This window comes from Tigriopus californicus, chromosome 2, assembly GCF_007210705.1.
Source record: "Tigriopus californicus strain San Diego chromosome 2, Tcal_SD_v2.1, whole genome shotgun sequence".
Lineage (NCBI taxonomy): Eukaryota > Metazoa > Arthropoda > Copepoda > Harpacticoida > Harpacticidae > Tigriopus > Tigriopus californicus.
In genome coordinates, this window is record NC_081441.1 from 6,556,800 (window position 1) to 6,576,939 (window position 20,140).

At 39.3% G+C, this 20,140-nt stretch overlaps 2 protein-coding genes across 3 annotated transcripts; one reads left to right on the forward strand and one right to left on the reverse strand.

Moving 5' to 3' along the window:
• Positions 1 to 9,895: 9,895 nt before the first annotated feature.
• Positions 9,896 to 13,351, reverse strand: LOC131877034 (sodium/hydrogen exchanger 9B2-like). The gene is made up of 4 exons (XM_059222596.1): positions 12,305 to 13,351; positions 11,902 to 12,215; positions 10,764 to 11,087; positions 9,896 to 10,422 (listed from the first exon to the last, which is right to left on the reverse strand). Exons 1-4 carry the CDS (start codon positions 12,969 to 12,971, stop codon positions 10,060 to 10,062), a joined length of 1,668 nt encoding a protein of 555 aa, XP_059078579.1. The 5' UTR covers positions 12,972 to 13,351; the 3' UTR covers positions 9,896 to 10,059.
• Positions 13,352 to 17,709: 4,358 nt separating this feature from the next.
• LOC131893630 (lamin Dm0-like) lies at positions 17,710 to 20,140 on the forward strand (the record flags this gene model as incomplete). 2 transcript variants are annotated; one of them, XM_059243729.1, is given in 3 exon segments in its annotated part: positions 17,710 to 17,867; positions 18,893 to 19,782; positions 19,862 to 20,140. In XM_059243729.1, coding segments are annotated over 2 exon segments (1,065 nt in total), but the record flags the coding sequence as incomplete, so codon positions are not given.

Sequence of the window (20,140 nt, forward strand, 5' to 3'; positions counted from 1 at the left end):
AATGTCCAAATCTTTTTTTGACATGTTACGTGTATTATGCCCTAAAAAGCATGTTTTTTATTATTCTGCCACTCTTTCTACTTGTATATTTGCAACATTCAAAAGAAAGAAAGATTAAAGAGGAATAACAAACGTTTCATGATAATAATTCAACTTGCCTGAAGCGAGATTTCACGAAATATCTGTGTCGCTTTTCCACCAGCGTCAGCTAACCTGAAAACATGCTCATGCGGTACAGCTCCTGTTGAACTTAAGCATTCTAGTTATGGTTTTCTATGGTCTTGCCAAACATATTGATTGTCATCCTCGTTTCTCAGTCTGACAGTTAAATTTGAATAAGACTCACTTGGCAATAACCACAAATCTTCATTTTTGGTAGTAAAAGAATAGTGATCTGAATTTTCTAGCGTCCCAGCTCCATGACTATCCGCATACACTTTAGTATAATCATATTTAACTATTGAGGTGTCTTTAGCAGTTATTGAAGGCAATTCCCAAATGGGCGCTTCAGTTTCTTGTAAGAAAGTGTTCATTTTTTATTGTTTGGTGAAACTCTTAAAACAAAGTTTTATTGATAATGGTTCTGTAAGATCTATAAGCTTGCCTATAGAATCTGTTACTTTTAATTCTATATGTCTGATAATAGAATCTCTACATTTTTAACATTCTATTTTTTCTTTTTTTTCTTGAATTGCCGACCCTGGTTCTGCAAAAGGCAAAATATCAAACAAAACATCTTTCATTTCTGGTTGATAATTTCTTTCAACAAGATTACAACGTATGAAGATTCGATCAACACCTCTAGCGATGTTAATTATATTAGTACATTCTTCATAAGGTTGATCATATACTTTAGGCTCTAAACCTACAATTTTATGTAAATTTCCTTCAGAAAAGTCCATTTGTGCTCCCTCTATCAATTTTACATAACATTTAAAAGTCGATTCATTTACACCCAAGTGCAATAGAGTTCTTTTCTCCGTTTGTTCACCAAAAATTTCATTAAGTTTGTTGTATTCATCAGGAAGTTGTTTGTTTAAATGTCTGGAAAGAGCATTTATTTCATACATTCCCTTTGCAATTGTGATTGGTACAATGAGATTGTTATAGGTTAAAGTAACTTTTTTTTCCAGTTTCAGGATTTTTACCTAAGATCAGTGGATAATTTGAGTGATCTATATACGGGTTTGTCAACAATTAATAAAACGTACTTTTATTCAGGCGCTGCGCCGCACTCACTTGCATTGATTATCCATTTTGTGAAAGTGTATTTACCTTTAGCGCACTTGTGCGCTGTTTTCAATTAAAAGGGTGATCACGGCTTGCTGCGCTCGCTTTGCAATGCAAGTGCTATTCCTGAGCGCTAGTGTGTGCCGCCTGCGGCAATTTTTTGATACAACAGTCTGTGTTGTGTGAGCGTGATGTAATTGATTTTTAACATTTCATCAAGAATCCTCCTAACATCACTTTTTAGCTCTCTGCTTGTTTTTCCGGCTTTTATTGATCAAATCATAAGCATTAACTTTGCTTCTAATTCTCTGGGATTTTGGTACACATAAATTCCTTTACCTGATTTTTTTTCTTCAAGAGATAATTTTGCATCTTATGTGCAGATTCAAAAACATCATCTTCATTGTCAGAGACTTGAGTTGTGGAATGATAACTTTGTGTTCTTGATGCTAACCTTGTCTTGATGGATATTTGATACTTCTTGCTATTAACTGAAGAAAACCCAGTTCTACTCATAATATCCACATAATAAGACATATTTTGATTTGTGGGAGTTATTTTTGACCGTTTTAAATCATCGTATGGCAGAGCAACTAACCCAAGAGAAAGATTGCTTATAGGTATCTGACTTTCCTGGTATTCTGATATGCAAAATATTTTCATTAAATAGTAGAGCAACATCAACTTGGCCATAAAGTCCTAAAACTCCCTTTTCAGCAATTTCAAATTGAGTTGTTTTACACTTAGTAGAATTACGAAATTTTCTATAGTTTTTGAATCCAAGGTTCTTCATCCTTTTCAGCATCCTGTGCAGCACCTTCGGCGCCCACTTCGCGCTCGGCTGCACCTCGGCTTGCCTGAGTCAAGCTTGGATGTGCTTGCTGTTTGTGCTAACGCATTACAGGAACGTTATTCCTTGCATTTGAATTGCTGGCTTATTTGTTTGAAATGCAGGGCGGCTCACTGCACTCGCTTTAATTGCCTGCACAACTGATTTGGATTTCCTTCCTAAATTGTCGTCATAAATTTCTCTTTCAAGTTTGTCACTTTCAATATTTCTTTTTTGAATAGCCCTTGCTTCCAATTTTTTTTTTTATTTTCTCATTTAGTGCTGGCATAGACCCTGCAGGTGGCAGCGAGCTTTGCTCACTGCGAGCAAGCGCGCGTAGGGTATTTTGTGTTTGTTTCATATTTACTTGCTTTATTTATAACATTAACATACTATAAGTAATTTATTACCGCTGCAGGCAGCCGCGCAAGTGCTCAGCAAGGACAGCAACCCACTCTTCATGTCTAAAACTAAATTATATTTCGCTGCGCTTGGCGTTGCGAGTATTTCCATATATATATATCTACTTGATTTATATGGGAATACTCTAAATTACAAATTAAACTCAGCTTGCCGCCTCGAGTGCTTCTCCAATAAATTCAACATAAAGTCCATTATTAGTGTTTCTACTTGGAGGTAAAAAAAAAGTTTCAAATTGGGTTCAATGTCTTTGTTAACTTGAAAGGTCTTTGGAAAAGGTCCCCGGGCTGTAATTAGGATTCTTGATCCTTCGCTGCGCTCGTCGCTAGGCTCTAAATGTATTGTGAATTTAAGAGGCCGTGAAGAAATAAAGTTGCTAGAAGAATATATTTTTAACTTTGTTGGCTTATATTTAATAGGAAATTATTTTGAAGCTTGATAGTTAATTCTTGGATATTTGTTTTTAATTGATTCAGCTTATCAATTAATCGTGCATTAATAACTTTACTTTGATGCACTTGCGCGGAATGTGTTTGAATATTCCCATAAACGAAGGTTATTCATTGTTTTTTTTAATGACTTACATAGCATAAGACAATTACATCACGCTCACTGCGCTCGCACTGCTATCAGGTCAAACATGGATTTAAAGGTTCATTTAGGTTTTTCCGTATTCTAAATGCAGGATTTTTATGAATTGTGTCCCGAAAAAGGAAAGTATGTGGTTCCCTAGTGGCTTCTTCAAATACTCCTGTAAAATTTTTTTTTACTTAATCCAAATGGATGATTCTGATAAATGTCTGCTAGTTCACGGTGGTCATTAAGTTTCCAAAAGCACATGTAATTTCATTGTAGGCGAATTAATTTTGGGGTGTCAAAATAACTTTGAGTTAGAAATATCAATGTTGCATTCTTCTTTCTTCCCCTTGCAAAAAGTTCTGATATATCATCAAAGCTGGCTTTATCACAAATAAAATCATCAAAAATTATTAGATTATGTTCATCTGGATTGAGTTCATCAACTTTGACTATATTGCTTGTATCAAAAACAAATTCATAGTCTTTGTTTATCAACCTTGATAGTTCACATGCTGATTTGAGTTCTACATATTTCTCTTCTTCAAGATCTTTTGCATATACATATAATTTACTCCAAGGTAAAAGATAATATATAAGATTTAACAAAAGATTTGTCTTGAAACAACCTGATGTGTTGGGGAGTTTAATCCCTCTAGCTTAGTGGACTGTATTGTTTTTGAGTTTTAGTTACTAACTGATCTTTATTTCTTTGATTCGTAGAAAAACATGAACATTATCTTTTCTACATAATGAATAACCAGCGGCTTTCCGCGTTCAAGTTATTCCTTGGGGAGCGAGATCGGGAATTCTTACACTCCTCGAAGTTTCATTTTAACATGATGGACCACATAACAAAATTCTACTTCGAGTGGTAGGTGAGAGAGGGTCACGAACAGGATTACAGGAAGGTCCATGACCATCCAATTTTCTTGCATTTCCTCCTGTTTTGGGTATGTTTTTGAAACATTATTTTTTGATCATAATGTGTTTACTTGTAAGTAAGATACACTTAAAGCAAAATGGCCACAACCGCTTCGCAGGCGCACAGCGAAGGAGTTGCAAAGCAACACCGAGCACCACAAAGTGGCGCTAAGGATGAACAAGCACAATTAGCAAATGAGTTACACAAACCAGATAGAAAGAATTATCCTCGAAGGCAAACAGTTACTTTTGGAATTGATGACCTTTGGCAAGCAGATCTAGTGGAAATGCATGAATTAGCAAGCAAAAATAAGAAATACAATTACATGCTTACTGTCATTGACACATTTTAAAACAAGCTTTTACTATTCCAATTAAGAATAAAACAGGACAAGCTGTAACTGAGGCATTTGAAGGAATCTTGAAACACAGAAAACCAAAAAACCTACAGACAGATCAGGGAAAGGAATTTTTTAACAAAGCTTTCCAAGATTTGATGCAACAACACAAAATTAATCACTATCATACATTTTCAAATAAAAGAAGCTGCCTTAGTTGAAAGATTTAACAGAACATTGAAAGGACGCAGTTTACTGAGAAGTTTACTGAGTTAAATTCACACAATTGGCTTAATATATTAGATAACCTCATCGAAGAATATAATGCGGGGTATCATAGAACAATTAAACGAGCACCAATTGAAGTTAACAAGTCCAATGAGGGTGAAATTAGAGAATTATTACAACAAAGCCCACAAAAAGTAGAAAGCAACAAAACCACAAAAATAACCAAATTCCGAAAGGGCTGTATAGTAAGAATATCTAGGGCAAAAGGGATTTTTGATAAAGGTTATAAGTTTAATTGGTCAGAAGAACTTTTTAAAATCAGGAAAGTTCTTGAAACAACACCTGCTACATAACATATTGAGGATATGTCTGGAGAAGAAGTTGAAGGCTGTTTTTACAATGAAGAACTCCTCAAAACAAAAGTACCTAATTATACTAGAATAGAAAAGGTATTGAGGAAGAAAATTGTTGATGGCAAGGTATATTTAAAAATTAAATGTAAAGATTATGATAATAAATTTAATAGTTGGATTTTGCAGGATGACAGTGTGAAACTTTGAATTTTTGACTTATAAAAAATTTTCCTGGTGAAATAATTGATTAAAGAATACAAAATATTACAAAAAAGAAATATATTAAGAACATGTCTGCTATAATTAAAATAACTGAACCAAATGATGATTGTGAGGGATGGAGTCATACATGTAACAATGCCACATATCATTCTCCTTTATTTGATAATGATCCAGACAATTGTCCAACATGTGAGAAATTCTTGAATAGATATTATGTTAAGTATTTAGAAAGTCAAATGAAAGAAAAATATTCTAATCATGAAAAGTATGCCAGTTTTACAGTCGGTCCTGAAAATTCAGATTCCTTTGATGGTTGGGTTGTTTTCTTCTTTAGAAGTGATTTAATTGAGGGAAGTACACCAACAATTGATTGGACTTATGAGAAGCCAAAAATACTAATGAAAAAATCAGGTAAACACATTTTATGCTACGGCTGTGGAGAAGAAAAAAGTTAAAAAAGTTGGGTAGATTTATATCCAATTCTGGATATAAATGTTTTTATGCAACCACTTCAATCAATTTATAATGTCCCAAAGCTAAAGTATTACCGATGTCTTGTGATGATCCAGACTCGCTTGTCATCATTGTTAGATAATGTTTCTTTGTCTTGTGAAATTACACACATTTTCAGTTTCTTTGATTGAATTTTTGTTTCTTTAACAATTTTAGTAACATTATTGTAAAAAGCATTTTCATAATCTTCCTAATAAATGTTCTTTTTATTCACTTTGGTAATTCCCTTGGATCTCTTTTCTTCTTTTCCATCCAAAAATTTAAATGCATATTCTTTGCTTCTAAGTCCTGTGAAGTGAGTAATAACTTTGGATGGATATTCATATAACCAGGAATTTTTTTATTCTTGTTTGAATATAATTCATGATTTTTGGAACAATTTGAGTTTATTAAAAGAATTAATAGTCCATTAATAGAGCTGTTCCAAGGAATTGTTACACATTTAGTTTTTTCACTGTTTTCCATTAGCGGGATACATTTAAATTCTGAAAAATATTTCATTTGCAATAAAATTGATTTATCATAACCCCTAAAATTGTGTGAGACTACTTTGATATGAACATTCTTCAAACAGTACTTAAGATTGCAGTCATTGTGAGCATAACCTCTAAATTTACCAGAAAAATGACAATGATCTCTAACAACCTTGTCTTCAGGTTGGATAAGTAAATTACAAATGTGACATTTCTTATCTTTTTTATTAAGTTTTACTATCATGCTAGGCTCTATTTCCTCCATTGGTTTATTATGGCTCTCAATAATTTGGTTAATGTTTTCCACATCATTTTTTTATTCTTTGATGAAATCCTGAGAAGCAGTCATTCCCATAAATTTCTTGTATATATACTATAGGCAGTTTTTGTGTTTTTTTTATACTTCGTGAATGAGCAAGTTCTAGCTTTTGTACAATCTTTGCAAGTTTTCATGTTATTCTCATGTTTGGGACAATGAGGCATTTCTTTGGCTTGTGCTTCATTTTCCAAGCTACACTCTTCATCATGTTTCATTAATTTATCTCTTGAATCATATGGAAGACGACATCGTGCACAGAAATATCTTTTACACTTTTTGTTGGTTGATTTAGATAATGCCCTTGACATGTTTTTCATCCAAACATAGTGACCCATGCAGCCAGCTCCGCTTGCTTTCGTATCTCGAGGTGTATCAGCATTTTTCTGGAAATACATTATGTTGATAGCAGTTTCTGCATTAGCTCCTTTGTAAGACATATAATATGGAAAGGGATGCAAATGTTTATATGTCTCTAAAACATGAACATTTAAGGGAGGCAAATTAGGGTTATCCTCTCAAATTTTTGGTCTATATAGATGGTCTAAATATATGGTCTAATATATCTATATAAAATATATGGTCTAAATAGATTTGGTCTAGGACCACTCTACCAGACAACCGGATTCTGACCATTCCTACCAACTACCAATTTTGTATCATCAGCATTAGAAGAGATACTGACAATTCTACTAATACTGAGCTTCTGAAGTGGAGCAATGAAGATCCCTCGACCTTAACTAATTGCTTTCTTCCACAAATGAAGCTTCTTAACCAATCAAGAACCTTGCCTTGGCTCCCAATCTCATGAAGCCTGTTAACGAAAAGGCCATGATCTACCTTATCAAAAGCCTTGGCAAAGTGAAGAGAGACTACACGGACTGACTCTAGTCCCTCAATGACCTGCTTTTTATGCTCAATCAGTTGGGTAACCGTGCTAAAATGTGCTCGGAACCCGTGCTGGCTAGGAGGAAAGACCCGCTTCATGATCTTCTCAAACATCTTCGCATTATTCGAAGTGAGAGAAATCGGCATATAGTTCGTGGGGAGCGACTTATCTCCCCCTTTAAAAATTGGAACAACATGAGCTAACTTTAGTGAGAATGGAAACTTGCCCTGATCCAAGATGCAACGCATCAAGTACGAGAAAACAGGAGCAAGAACAAGTGAGCATCTCATCAGAAACTGAGATGTCGCACCATCAGGGCAAGGAGAACTTGAAAACCTGAAGTCCCTGATGGCCTCTAAAGAATCTTGATCTGTGACTACAAGATCATCTTAAGTGCTCAACTTGGCTAGGCTTGCCAATCTCAACACTCAACAATCTTTCGGGCAATGGTCTGTTGCTCCTAAACTCGTTTGAGTCAAAAACACACTAAAGACCTTGTAGCGAACAAGCTGTAGAGAAAACCAATTGTATTATAAACTCAAGGAACCTTGTATTTCTCCAATTTCGATGGTCAGTCCTGCCCTTTTCCCAAAACCACCACTCACTGTGTACCTCAAACTCACCACTACTCATCATCGTAGTTCACGCCATCTAGTGAAGGAGATTGAGGTTACATTTAAGAACATTCTAACAATATGTCATTGGTTACCGCCACAACCTGATCTCCAAGCAAGTTAGTCATAACCTCTACATTGTCTATGACTTCACCACCAACCGCAAAAGGCACAAGAGGGTGTTTCATCTTTCTCTTAGAGTTTGCATAAGAGAAAAATGCCTTCAGATTCAACCTGATCTCCTGAACTCTCCTTTTTCAACTGATCATTCTCGAGGCCTTAAATCAAATCCACTTTCTTTGTTTTACTGCATCCGATTGTTCAGCTTCAACAATTTGTTTCGGAAACCTACCTTGCACACCTGCTAGTACGAGCGATTTGAAAATGTTCGGGATGAAATATTTAATTATTGCTTTATTGTTGCCACTTGTTGTCTAAACTATTTTGTCCGGACCAAAGAACACAAGCATGTGTTAAGAGTAGCCGGAATATGGAGAACGAATCCTTAGAGAATTAAAGGCTAATTGTAAAGAAATAATAACTGTAATGAAAACTGAAGCATTGATACATTGATAATTGTTGAAATGTTTTGAAGCTTTAGTTCCAACATATATCGCTTCGCGTTAGATATATGTGTTAGATCATGATTATCGGCCTACACTTTCATCCTCTTACTTCCACATTTACATTATTTACATTGCGCCTCGATCTGATTTGACATTTCCAATCCGTTTAGAAAGATATTCTGGGTGGTCTTTTGCAAAAGAACAAGGTGTCTCCTTCCTCCTTTCGTTTCGTCGCCCCTGTTTTTGAGGTTAAACCATTCCATATGAGAATTCGAAAGTTTCATTACTTTATTTAAAGCACCGGAACACAACTAACAATACGGACCTTGACTGGAAGCGAAAATTTCGCATCTCCTGAACCATTCACTAGATTCAAAATCAGTAATGTGAAAGCGAGTACATATATGTACACTAATATGATGCGGCATGTCGCCTCAGATTTGAAATTGCACTTTTTGGCTTCAGGGGTTGCCATATGATTGAAATGGTTTTTCTTACCCTGTTTCAGGGTTCGAAACAACACATGTACCGGGAAACTGGTGAATCCAAGCCAAGAAGTGAAAAAATTAACAACTTTAATAACTAATTGGATTTAACGTCATATTTACTTCGACGCGTCTTTGGACGCCGATTTTTCTAGACTCTTCAATGATACCACTTTCGGCTGCAAGGCACGCTTCCAGGAAGTGGTGAAATATGGCAAAATATCCTCATGAAATGGGTATCTGGGCTAGTCCAGACTTGGGTGAGGACGTATTTTATGGCTTTAACAGTCACAAATGTCTTCATTTAGCGAAATATATTACGGCTAAATCGGGTGGAATGGGGGGGGGCCATTGGCTTTCCGGCCTTGAAGTAGGCCTGAGTCGCTATCGCCGTTTGGGATGTATGGCAGTCTTGTAAATAAACAACGAGCTTCATGAGATTTCGGTGCCTCACGCATCTACATTAACTCAAGTACTTGGCTAAAAAGCTCCCAAATCCTTGGCCTAACCAGACCTGGATAGAAATCACGGTTGTAAGGTTTAGATTCGGATTGGTTTGGAATCGCCTTTTACCAACTGCCTTGGCTCGAAGTGTGTGAATTGTCTTCTTTGGTCCCAGGGGCATCTTTCAATTCATGAAATGACCACTTATGATTAGCTTCTTAATCAGGTATATCTGCGTTTGGCTCGTTAAGAGGACCTCAACACTCCAGATAACGAGAAATCCGTGCGAAGTCCATCGGCAATCAACAGGGGATTAACCATTTACCACACGTCAAGTGGAGTTTCAACATTATTCATGTAACTAAGTAGTTTCAGCTTAAATTACACCAGTCTTTACTTTCACAACTTGATTTACTATGTCGTGTCGTTTTCACGGCACAGCTAGGGCTAGGTAATGCTAGGTACAAAAAGATACTTGGAGTTGAAAATAGCTCAATTTATCCTCGTCATTACATTATCCGGCATAAAGACAGCATATGTGCACAAATCATGTTGATACAACAAATATGCCCCGATAGCACTGAAATTAAGTTTCTTGTTTCACATCAGGTTGATTTCAAGCAATAAATTTCAGACACGTTAAGCGCTGGAAGGTGGTTTTCCTTGCTTTGTTAAAAGACGTGGGGCTGTTGTCATTATAGCAATGGCGCCAATTGGGGCCGTCACCAAGATAACCAGCACTGCTATAGTGAGTAGCTGATGCCCAAGGTCGATGTAATCGCTGCGTCGTGGTTCAAGATTTAACGCGGTATCGTATGCCACTGGTCCAATAGCGGCTTGGACCGTGGCTTTGGGGATCCAGGCAAGTGCTATGAACACCCTTTCCCTCAAATTGAGTTTACGATCCGTCACAGAGAGAAATGAAACTATTACTCGGACGGTCAAGCTTATCAGCACGACTGCCAAGCCCAAACCAATAGTAGATTGATCAATTTCTCCAACCTGTAAAAGAATGAAGTATCTGATTCGTCAATGAAAGTAATTTTGTCTTCAGCTTAACCAAAAAATGATTGGATCTTCAAGCAGCTTCCTAGAATATCTGGGTTTTGGCGATTTTCGGTTAAAAATAAGGGAAGTTTCTTCTCTACCTAATGCTTCAAAATGGACTTCAAAATTCACTATTGACATTTGAAAAAAGACATACTTTTCTCCATGAAGTCAAGATACAAAAGAAAGACAAAAAACAAACCATTTAAAAACACTATGTAACACATTTTACTCATGAGTTTTAAGAGTCACACAAGCTTTTCTCTTGCTAACACTGTAATGCATCATACACTTACCTTGATTTCTGTTCCAATTAATCCAAATAGAAGCGGTTGGAAAATCATCCAGAGATGAGACAAGTATTTGGACACGAGGTTGTCATCGGACCAACCCTGCTTCCGCCACCCAAAACCGGCGACAAAAGACATGACGAGGACCGCTAAGGCCCCAGCTCCCGGAAAGTGAACCAATTTGCTTCCAAATAGACAAACCAAACATCCGCCCACAAGTAATGAAAAACGAGCTAATCCGTAGCTGTCCATAGCTTGATGCGGTAAAAAGATTACCACCAGTCCACCAACTATTCCACTCGCCACGCCAATGGCAGCTTCCAAAGGTCCCTAAAAAGAAAGACGATTTTAAGTTTACTGGAGAAAAAATAGAGGTAGAAGTGGGAGAAAAGTGAAGAGAAGTAATTAGAAAAAAAGCTGCGAATTTTGACGTTTTCAGGGGCAACCTAGTTGGTCTAGGGTTAGACATTTGGCTCAATTTAACAATGTTTTTATTACCAATCGCCATACAATTCTGCTACTAAAAATGTAATGTACTTATTCTGAAAAGTTTTTTACACTATTTTCAACATAAAAGTCCATCTCAGAAACGTTTTATCAAGAGTATATCCTTTCAGTTACAAAATAAAAAATAACGATTGGTAAAATTGATCCTTTCAATTCATGACCAATTTCAAAGCGAAGATTGCACTGATTGTTGTGCAAGAGAAAATCAAGTTATGATTCAATGGGTTATATGGTAAAAATCAAAGCTTTTTTGAAGAGCTTTCGACAGGGTCCCCAAACTAAAATTGGTTCTGGTGGCTCAATATTGGCTTCTGATTTATTTACGTGGCTGGTGCATGTTCAAAATGAGCTGTTAAGTACTTCCTCTATTAGTAGTTCAAGGAGCATCTTCCGGTCATTCATTTCGGTATTATTTCAGAAAATTCTCTTTGTCAGAAGATTTCCAAACATAACGGTAAAACTGTTTTGAATGAAATCTACGCTACGAGTGCTTAAAGTGCATTTTAAAAAAATCTACTTTTGCTATTTTAATAGTTTTTCTACATTTAACCAGATTTGCTAAAATTGTAAGCAATTGAAGAAGAACGCAATAAATACTTCGTCCCGTGGGAGAACTCACAGATTGACATAAACGCACCTGAAATGCCAGCTGAACCAGCGAAGCATCCGGCGAAAAGGTGATGCCAAGAACAATTGTGAAACCAGAAATGGCTAAGACGTCGTCAACACTGGCCGCAGCCATAACCAAGGTAGGTATGCCTTTGGCTACGCCATAGCCTTCTTTCTGGAGTTGCAAGAGACACGGTACGACCACAGCAGGTGAAACGGCCGCTAAAACAAATCCTAACATGAAGCCCCAAAGCCATGGGAAGCCCAAGAGAAAATGAGAGGCCACGGCAACCACGCTTGTTTCTGCCAAGCACGGCAAAAATGCCAATCGGAAGACCAACGCTAAACGTGGGTGGAAGATAAATGAATGGGCTGTCAAAAGGAGAAAAGGAAAAAAGGATCTTCCTCTATTCAATCGTTGTAATCTTTACCACTTAGTCTTTTTAAAGCCTCCGGATCCAATCCTAATCCCGCACGCATGAGAATTATGACTAGAGCCACGCCTCTGAGCGTTGAAGACCAAACGGCCCATCGATCCTCAAACTCGATGAAGGGGAGATTCTTCAGCACAATCCCGGTGATGAGCATTCCCAAAAGGGGGGGTAGATGAACCCACGTGAACGCTTGGCCCACCAGAGCGCCTAAGGTCACCAGGACCAATAGCAAAAAGACAGTCCCATTGGGAGGCGTGCCAATGTGGCCCAGCAAGCAAAACGAGACTAAAACTATCAAAACGAAGAGCAGGAGGTAGGTGACCACTCTGGCTATTTGACCGTGAATGGGACAAAGCACGGCATATAAGAGACGCGTGCGCCAAGACGACTGACTCGTCAGGGGTGGATAATGCCTCAAAAGCATGGGCCTGATCCATTTGGAGACCACCCTCCTCGAGCTCTTGGAGGGAGACAATTCATCGGCGGATGAGCACGGTTCATTAGGCTCCGCAACCACCACTGGCGTGCCTTCAAGACTGCTTTCACATTCACTCTTGATAGCGTCATGTCCGCGATTAGCCGGAAGAGGGGGTGCTTCAAGCTGGGGCACCAAAGGACCCGGGGAGCCGGAGGGACCTGGTGAGGTGAACCCCGGACTGGCCATGGCAAGAATTGACACGATGAATCAATCAAAGTAGAGGTATGAGTATTGACACTTCACTGAAGGAATTACTACCTAGAATGGCCTAGGAGACCACAAGAGAGACTCTCTGACAATCCACAGGCCATGGTCCACACAACATCACAGAACCATTTACTACTGCCCGGATATCAGGGAACACCCCAATTCACAATCCAAAGACGACATGCACGAGTGTAGTTCTTTTGGGAAACTCGTGAGGCACTTGCCACAACTCAACCAAACGACCAGGTGGTCCTAAAGTTTAAATGAAGCGGGGCCTCGTGGGCTTCAATGAATTTGTTGCCGCCAAAAGTATCAATCAGCAAAGTGAATTAGATCATGGGGATGACTTTGTTTGTTTGGTTTTAAAAGTCAAACGGACTTTCCGAGTCCGATTTTGGTATTTTAGTTGCGTGGTTATCATTTTGGAGCATTGCGTTACGGAATCATCACTGCCATCCTCAACACGATGATTCATCCAAAGAAGATGACGGACTTTTTTCACCCTTGCCTTACATGCGTCTCGTTTTTGATTAGATAGAAATGGATTGAGTAGGGCTCTGTATCTAGAAGAGTACAAAAGTGAGATCAGTGCACAATAGTAATCTAATTTTAATTCCTTTCCAAAACAAAAAGATTGCTTGGTCCCCAGATCCAAACCAAACGCATTTACATAATATTCTCTGATTCTACGTGTCAAATACAGCTTTAGCTACCCTTCAGGCACCCTTTAACGTACTTCTAATGTTTCAAATGCCAATTGTTGAGCCACTTTCTATATTTCTGTTTAAAAATACCTAGTTTGAATCTGGTGTTGCTGTGATTGCAGATAAGGATAAGTAACTTAAGCCTTGGAACTAATTATTAAAGCGCAAAATTTACAAAAATGTGTTTGGTTTGGATCTGGGATCCATGTAAACTCAATGTTTTGGAACAGAATTGAAGGTTCAAAATTAACTGCAATGTTGCTGTGACCTCACTGTTGCATTCTTTTAATACAGGGCACTAGGATTGAGTGCAAAGAGAATGAAACTAAGTAAGACCAGTATTTAAATGAGTGAAACAGGCCCAGGTGGAATTTCTCTGAGATGTTTGTAAAATATGACAATCACCACCTACCATCTTTGTGAATAAACTTGAATAAAGTTTCACTCACTTCACAAACTTAGAATAGTTTATAGCTTAATAAAAATCATTGACCATTGGTACATGAGCAAACCTATCTAAAGATCATTTTCTTAGGAACCAGGTGAACAAAGCCCTTTTTGGAAGTCCACAGGGCTTTATTTTATGGTTCTTGTGCATGTACACATATATATTTTCCAAGAGAAGCGGAACTCACACCAAGCCATTGTTCTCATTTTATTCAAATTTTTTTTCTTACATTAATACAATCGCAAAGAGAAGTAGAAAAAAAACTATGCTTTCACAGCATGACATTGTCGTCAATAAAGATTTGGTCATTTGTATATTGAATCATGTAGTCTATAGGGCTTGCCAAGCAGGGTGGGCATTTCATTTTTGGACACTTTTGTCCACCCCTGTCCAAAAGTGTCCAAAAGTGTCCAAAAATAAGGGTGGACAAAAGTGGACAAAAGTGGACAAAAGTGTCCAAAAGTGTCCAAAAGTGTCCAAAAATAAGGGTGGACAAAAGTGGACAAAAGTGTCCAAAAGTGTCCAAAAATACGAACCTTTAAAACTACAAATATAAAGCATATTCTGTATGAAACCTATCCTCTACTTCAAAAATTGCTCATTGATGGTTCCAAGAGCAAGATAAGTCTTTAAAACCTTTGCCATATACCTCTAGCATACCCAAAAAACGTATTTGAAAGACAGGTTCTTAACTCTTTTTTTCTTACGTTAGATTAGAAAGCAAGCAGGGAACAAAGTCTCCCTCTAGTAGAATGCAGCTGTTGCAAAGGATTCAAAAACTGAAATAGCTAAACATTATATTCTGGTTATCTGGCTTCATTTATTCAACATTATTAACTTTTTGCAAAAATGTTTTACCTAAAATCATCAGTCATTTGGGATTTCTCTTAAAAGTACTAATATTAAAATTGAATTTCTTACGAATTGCTAAAATCTAATAATGACATATTTTCCTATATCTTATGGTTTTTCTTCCATAAGTAAGTTAATTGAGACATTGTTAGGCATATTTTTAACTTTTAAAGATGTGCTTGATGTCAGGAAATGAGATTCCCAATGTTTCTTAAAGAAACATATATCTTAGTTTTTAGATGTATTATTAAAGTGTAATTCATGCACTCCTTATAAATATGTTATGTATATTACAAATATGAGAAGTATTATTGGATATTTGATATTCAGCTCCTAAGCTTTTTAAAAAAATTTTTTTTTTAGTCTTTGTTAAACTTACCCAGCCACCAAATGCCCTGATTATAGTGTGGCTTTGACTTATTAACATTCAAAATATATTAAAGATATTTGTTTTGACTTTAGAAAGCTGTATTGTATCAGAATAACGAATTTCGTTAAGTGTATATCTTGGAAATTAAAAACGTTAGTGAAAAGGCTATTGTTACTTTATATTATGTGTTTGAAGAAAGCTTAGATTTTATTGATTACTGATTCTATTTGCTGGTTCACATCTAGATTTGGTAAAGAAATAACATGATTTAGGGTTTAAAAGTGTTTGCTTGTCAATCCCCTTTTGCACAATTGTACTTAATTTTGGACACAATCTGCCCACTTTTGTTCACTTTTGTCCACTTTTGTCCACTTTTGGACCCTTTTGTCCACTTTTGTCCACTTTTGGACACTTTGGACACTTTTGGACACTTTTGTCCACTTGGTGTCCAAAAGTCACGCTAATTCTCAAAATTGCCCACCCTGTTGCCAAGTGAACGCATTGATGAACAATTGACGTTATTTCATGGAGTAAAATCAAAGACAACATGCCCAGCCAAACCGCACTGTGCATGCATTGAATTTGTGAACTCCAATGCAAATAATTGACAATTATTCGCCGATTTTCTTTTGCCATTTGTCTGGCAGCACTGCCGTTTAAAGTTTAGGAGGACGCACGAAGTACAGTTCTTAGAGGGCGCTACTTTCCGTTTCTCCAGAGTCAATAGGCTTGCGTGAAGCGTTTTCTTATATGAATAAGTGTTTTGACGCTTTAAGCATTTTTGTATGAACATGATCCAATCATCTTTGAAATATTCGAGCTATTCCTCCTTTATTGCCCAAGACTCCTTCAAAGCGTTTCTTTCGTTTTGCAATCCAGACCCTTCTAGGACCAAAATGATCTTATGCCACGGTTTTCCGGACTCGGCCGTCGGTCACCCTACAGCCATAAAAAACTGGCCGGCAAAATCGAAAGATCAATGTGAGTGTATGTGAAGCATTTCAAAACCGAGGAGGGGCATTCTGCTTGAGTTTTAACCTTCGAATTCATCATTCAAGCCGGCTCCTTTGGACTCTGGCTCTCCGAGGAGACTTAAGTCGGGTACCTACCCTCTGCATTACTGTCTTCACCTGCTCCTTCTTTTTGAGATAGAAGCTGCCAAAGTGATATAATGAATGCCAAATTCCAGAAATCTGGCATATTGGCTTTCCCACTGTTGTTGTAATTTGTCATAATTTGGGCTCAAAATCCAAGCTTATTTAGTCATCCAATAAATGGCATGCTTTTGATAGGCTGGAAAGACTTGGCTGAACTGAAAAGCAAGAAATTAAAGATACAGCTGTAAATGTTTCACAACACATTTGCTCCACGATCAAAAACACATCCTTCTTGACTCACTAATCAAGACAGATATGGGTTCTTTTAAAATTCAAGAAATGGAACTGGTTTAGGATTGACGCACATTGTCAAGCGCTTTAAAACAAAGTAAATCAAAATTTTGGCTTACACTTTGCTCATAGGAGCCTAGTGTTGGGTCGAGTCCAGCAAAAATCGGACTTTTATGAGTCCATTGAACTTTAGACTTTTCGCTGGACTTGCAGAGTCCGGTCCTGAGTCCAGTAAAAGACTCATTTTGTGAAATTTAACCAAACAACGGAATATTTTTTATTAGTCTGGACTCGAGTCCTTTCTTAAATCCGGCCAATTTCTCCAAAATTGAGAAAAAGACTTGAGTGCACTGAGACTTGAGTCCGGACTTGCCCCAGCACTATAGAGGCCCATTGGATGGAAATTCACATGTTTCTGTTAACGGTTGCCTTTTTTAATGTAATTTTTGTAGACCATCAAACATTGAAGCAAGAGTATCAATTTTTGATTTCTGAACCAGTTACACCGGCTTCTACTTCGACAACAGTCTAATTTCTGCTAATGCTGTGCTGGCAATTTAGACTTTTATTTTTTCATAGATGATCTTAAAACTGTTCCGAAATTCCTTTTATGCCTATATACTGACTCAAATGCTTTCATACATCAATTGAATTAACTGCAAGCTTTATTTTAGGGGTTAAATAAGTTGGCATGGACATGATCAGGACATGAATTCCTGAGTGCATTGGCATCACGATCTCAAGATATTCTGGCAACTCCGATGGAGGTTCCAGCCGCGACAGTTCGGCGAGGCTTGACTGAGGGAAGAAGGCGGGTTAAGCGGCGGGCAGGGGTACACATTTAACCAAATACATAGGCAGGCACCGGCACACATACATACACACAAACCCAGTCAGCCCCAGAGATCTCAGACCTCGAGAGAGCTGGATTGAATCAGCAGAACCCACGCTCTCAGGCCGCCTGAGCCCAGAGTGCCTGAGCCTCTCGTGAACGCTCTGTCTGGCCGACTGAGTCTGTCTGTGTGGCCGAGGGCGAAAGACAAATCGTTGTTGATTCGTTCGTTAGAAGTGTGGAGCGGTGGGTCAACCTTTTCCACATCCCTAGAGTCTCAGGTAAGCTTGAAACAGACCTGGCATCCTTTGGAGGCCTCGACAGGGCCCTAGGGTGGCAACACCCTCATCCATCCCAAGGACAGATCCTGTGGGAGCCATAGAGACACCCGCTGGCTTCTCGGGGGTAGGATTATTAGGCTCTTAGAGCTGGCTCAGGGTGTGGGCCACCCACCTTACCCCCCAGTTGTGATTGACCTGAAGCTAAGAGGGGCGGCCTAGATCTGTCGGCCCAAGAGTTGGCGGCCGAGTGGGCCGAGTGCATAAGTCTGATAAGTCTGCCATGGCCGGTGAAAGGAGGGAGAAAACCCCTGATCACGGCGCCCAACCCGCATGTCATTCGGGGATTGGCCTTGACTCACTTGAACTGGAGCTCAAAGATGTCCAATAGGAGCTAGAATTTGCCTCACGTTGAGTTGATCTCCTCCTGATTGATTCAATCCAATGTCGCCATGCATGCGTCTGTTCCAACAACAATGGTGGCATAACGTGTAATGACAATCAATGTTGGAGGGGCGGGGGGGGCATTGATTGGACCATTGGGGTAATGACTGATTGGCTGGGCACTGTTGACGGCCACTGGAGCCAGGGGCATACGAGGTTAAGTACCTGAAGAGGGTGGAAAAACCGCGAAAGATCGGGATACCCAAAAATAGGCGCGGGTGCGGTCCTTCTTGGCGACAGGGTTGCCATGAGCGAGAACAAGGTGGATCAGGAGGACAAGACAGACAGGAGGAGAGCCCATGACGAATGGATTTCTCCGGGACAGGAAATGGGTGTCGGGAGGCAAATAGTGAGTGTATGAGTGTATGGGAAGGAGCTGGTGTAGAGTGAGTCCACTAACAATGCCTCCCATACCTCCCATACCTCCCATGCCTGCTGCTCGGGTTCATTTGATTGGCCAAGGCAGAACGGGGATCAAGTTGGGATTAGATCGGCTTATCTTTACTAGTTTTATTATCTTTATGAGGGCAGGCATACAAAACAGAAAGGACGGCATTTTGTCATGAGTACCCATTTTTGTTCAGATTGACCACCTGTTGATCGTTGGTTCCGGAGTGATTGGATCGTGGGATCGGATTGTTCAGGTGCTGGCTTTGTCGTTTCATCATCCACGCGATCGACTGACACCATGACCAAGCGCTCCTCCAGACGGGGAGGTCCGTCGGCTTCGTCCAGTTCGAGCACCTCGCACACGCCGGTCGTCATGACCCCGGATAGCGGCAGTGGCGGGGCTCGACCGCATCGTTCGCCCAGTCCACTCTCGCCCACGCGCCTTACTCGACTGGACGAGAAGCGGGAGATGCGCCATCTCAACGATCGCCTGGCTTCTTACATCGAGCGGGTGCGGTCACAGCAGATCGAAATCGGCCATCTCCAGCATGAAGTCAGCACGATTGAAGAAACCAAATCCACCGAGATCATCACCATGAAGAATGCCTATGTATCTGAAATAGCTCAGTTGCGCAAGGCGCTGGATGAGACCTCCAAAGAGCGAGCGCGACTTCAAATCGATGCGGACAAGTTCGAAAAGGAGAACCGGGAACTGCGTGGTAAGTTACGCGAGAAAGAAAAGGGCTTGGATCACGCCACGGTGGAATTGAAGGGGCTCATGTCGCGGTTCACGCTAATGGAGGACGAGTATAAGAATGCGGACCAGGAGCTGCGCCAGCTCAAGCCCGAACAACAGCGACTGCTTCAAAAGTTGGACGATGCCAAGCGCAATTTAGAGGACGAAACTCTAAAACGGATCGATTTGCAAAACCAGTTGCAAACTGCTCAAGAGGGCCTCAAATTTGAAAACCAATTACTCGAGCAACAACTCAACGAATCTCGAGTCCGAAAGCAGACGGAAATCTCCGAATTGGATGGCAAGTTGACCGAGCAGTACGAGGAGAAGCTCCAATTGTCCCTGAATGTGAGTACTCATTTCCGTTCCATAATATTTGGTAAAAGCACGGGCGTGCTCTCATGGTCGGTTCTTTTTTCACGAACAGGAGCTGCGCGAGACCTACGAGCAACAATTGTCCGAGAACCGCAACGAGTTTACCCGCGTTTACGACAACAAATTGAAGAGTCTTCAGGAGAAATTGGATCGAGTGCGAAGCGAGAGCGCTGGTAGTGTGCAAGAAATGAGAGAACTCGAGACCAAAATCACCGGACTGACCTCGCGAAACTTGGAGCTCGAATCGTCCAATGCTACCTTGGCCAAACGTATGGAAGAGCTTCTCCGAGACATGGATGCGGCAGCCAAAAACTTCCGAGCCCAAATGGCT

Excerpts from the sequence above, each read along its gene's own strand:
- LOC131877034 (XM_059222596.1), bottom strand. The coding sequence starts at position 12,971 with ATGGCCAGTCCGGGGTTCACCTCACCAGGTCCCTCCGGCTCCCCGGGT. Across the intron at positions 12,216-12,304 it reads GGCTTTAAAAAGACTAAGTG|CGTTGGTCTTCCGATTGGCA; the intron begins GTAAAGATTACA and ends ACCCACGTTTAG. Across the intron at positions 10,423-10,763 it reads TAATTGGAACAGAAATCAAG|GTTGGAGAAATTGATCAATC; the intron begins GTAAGTGTATGA and ends ATTCTTTTACAG.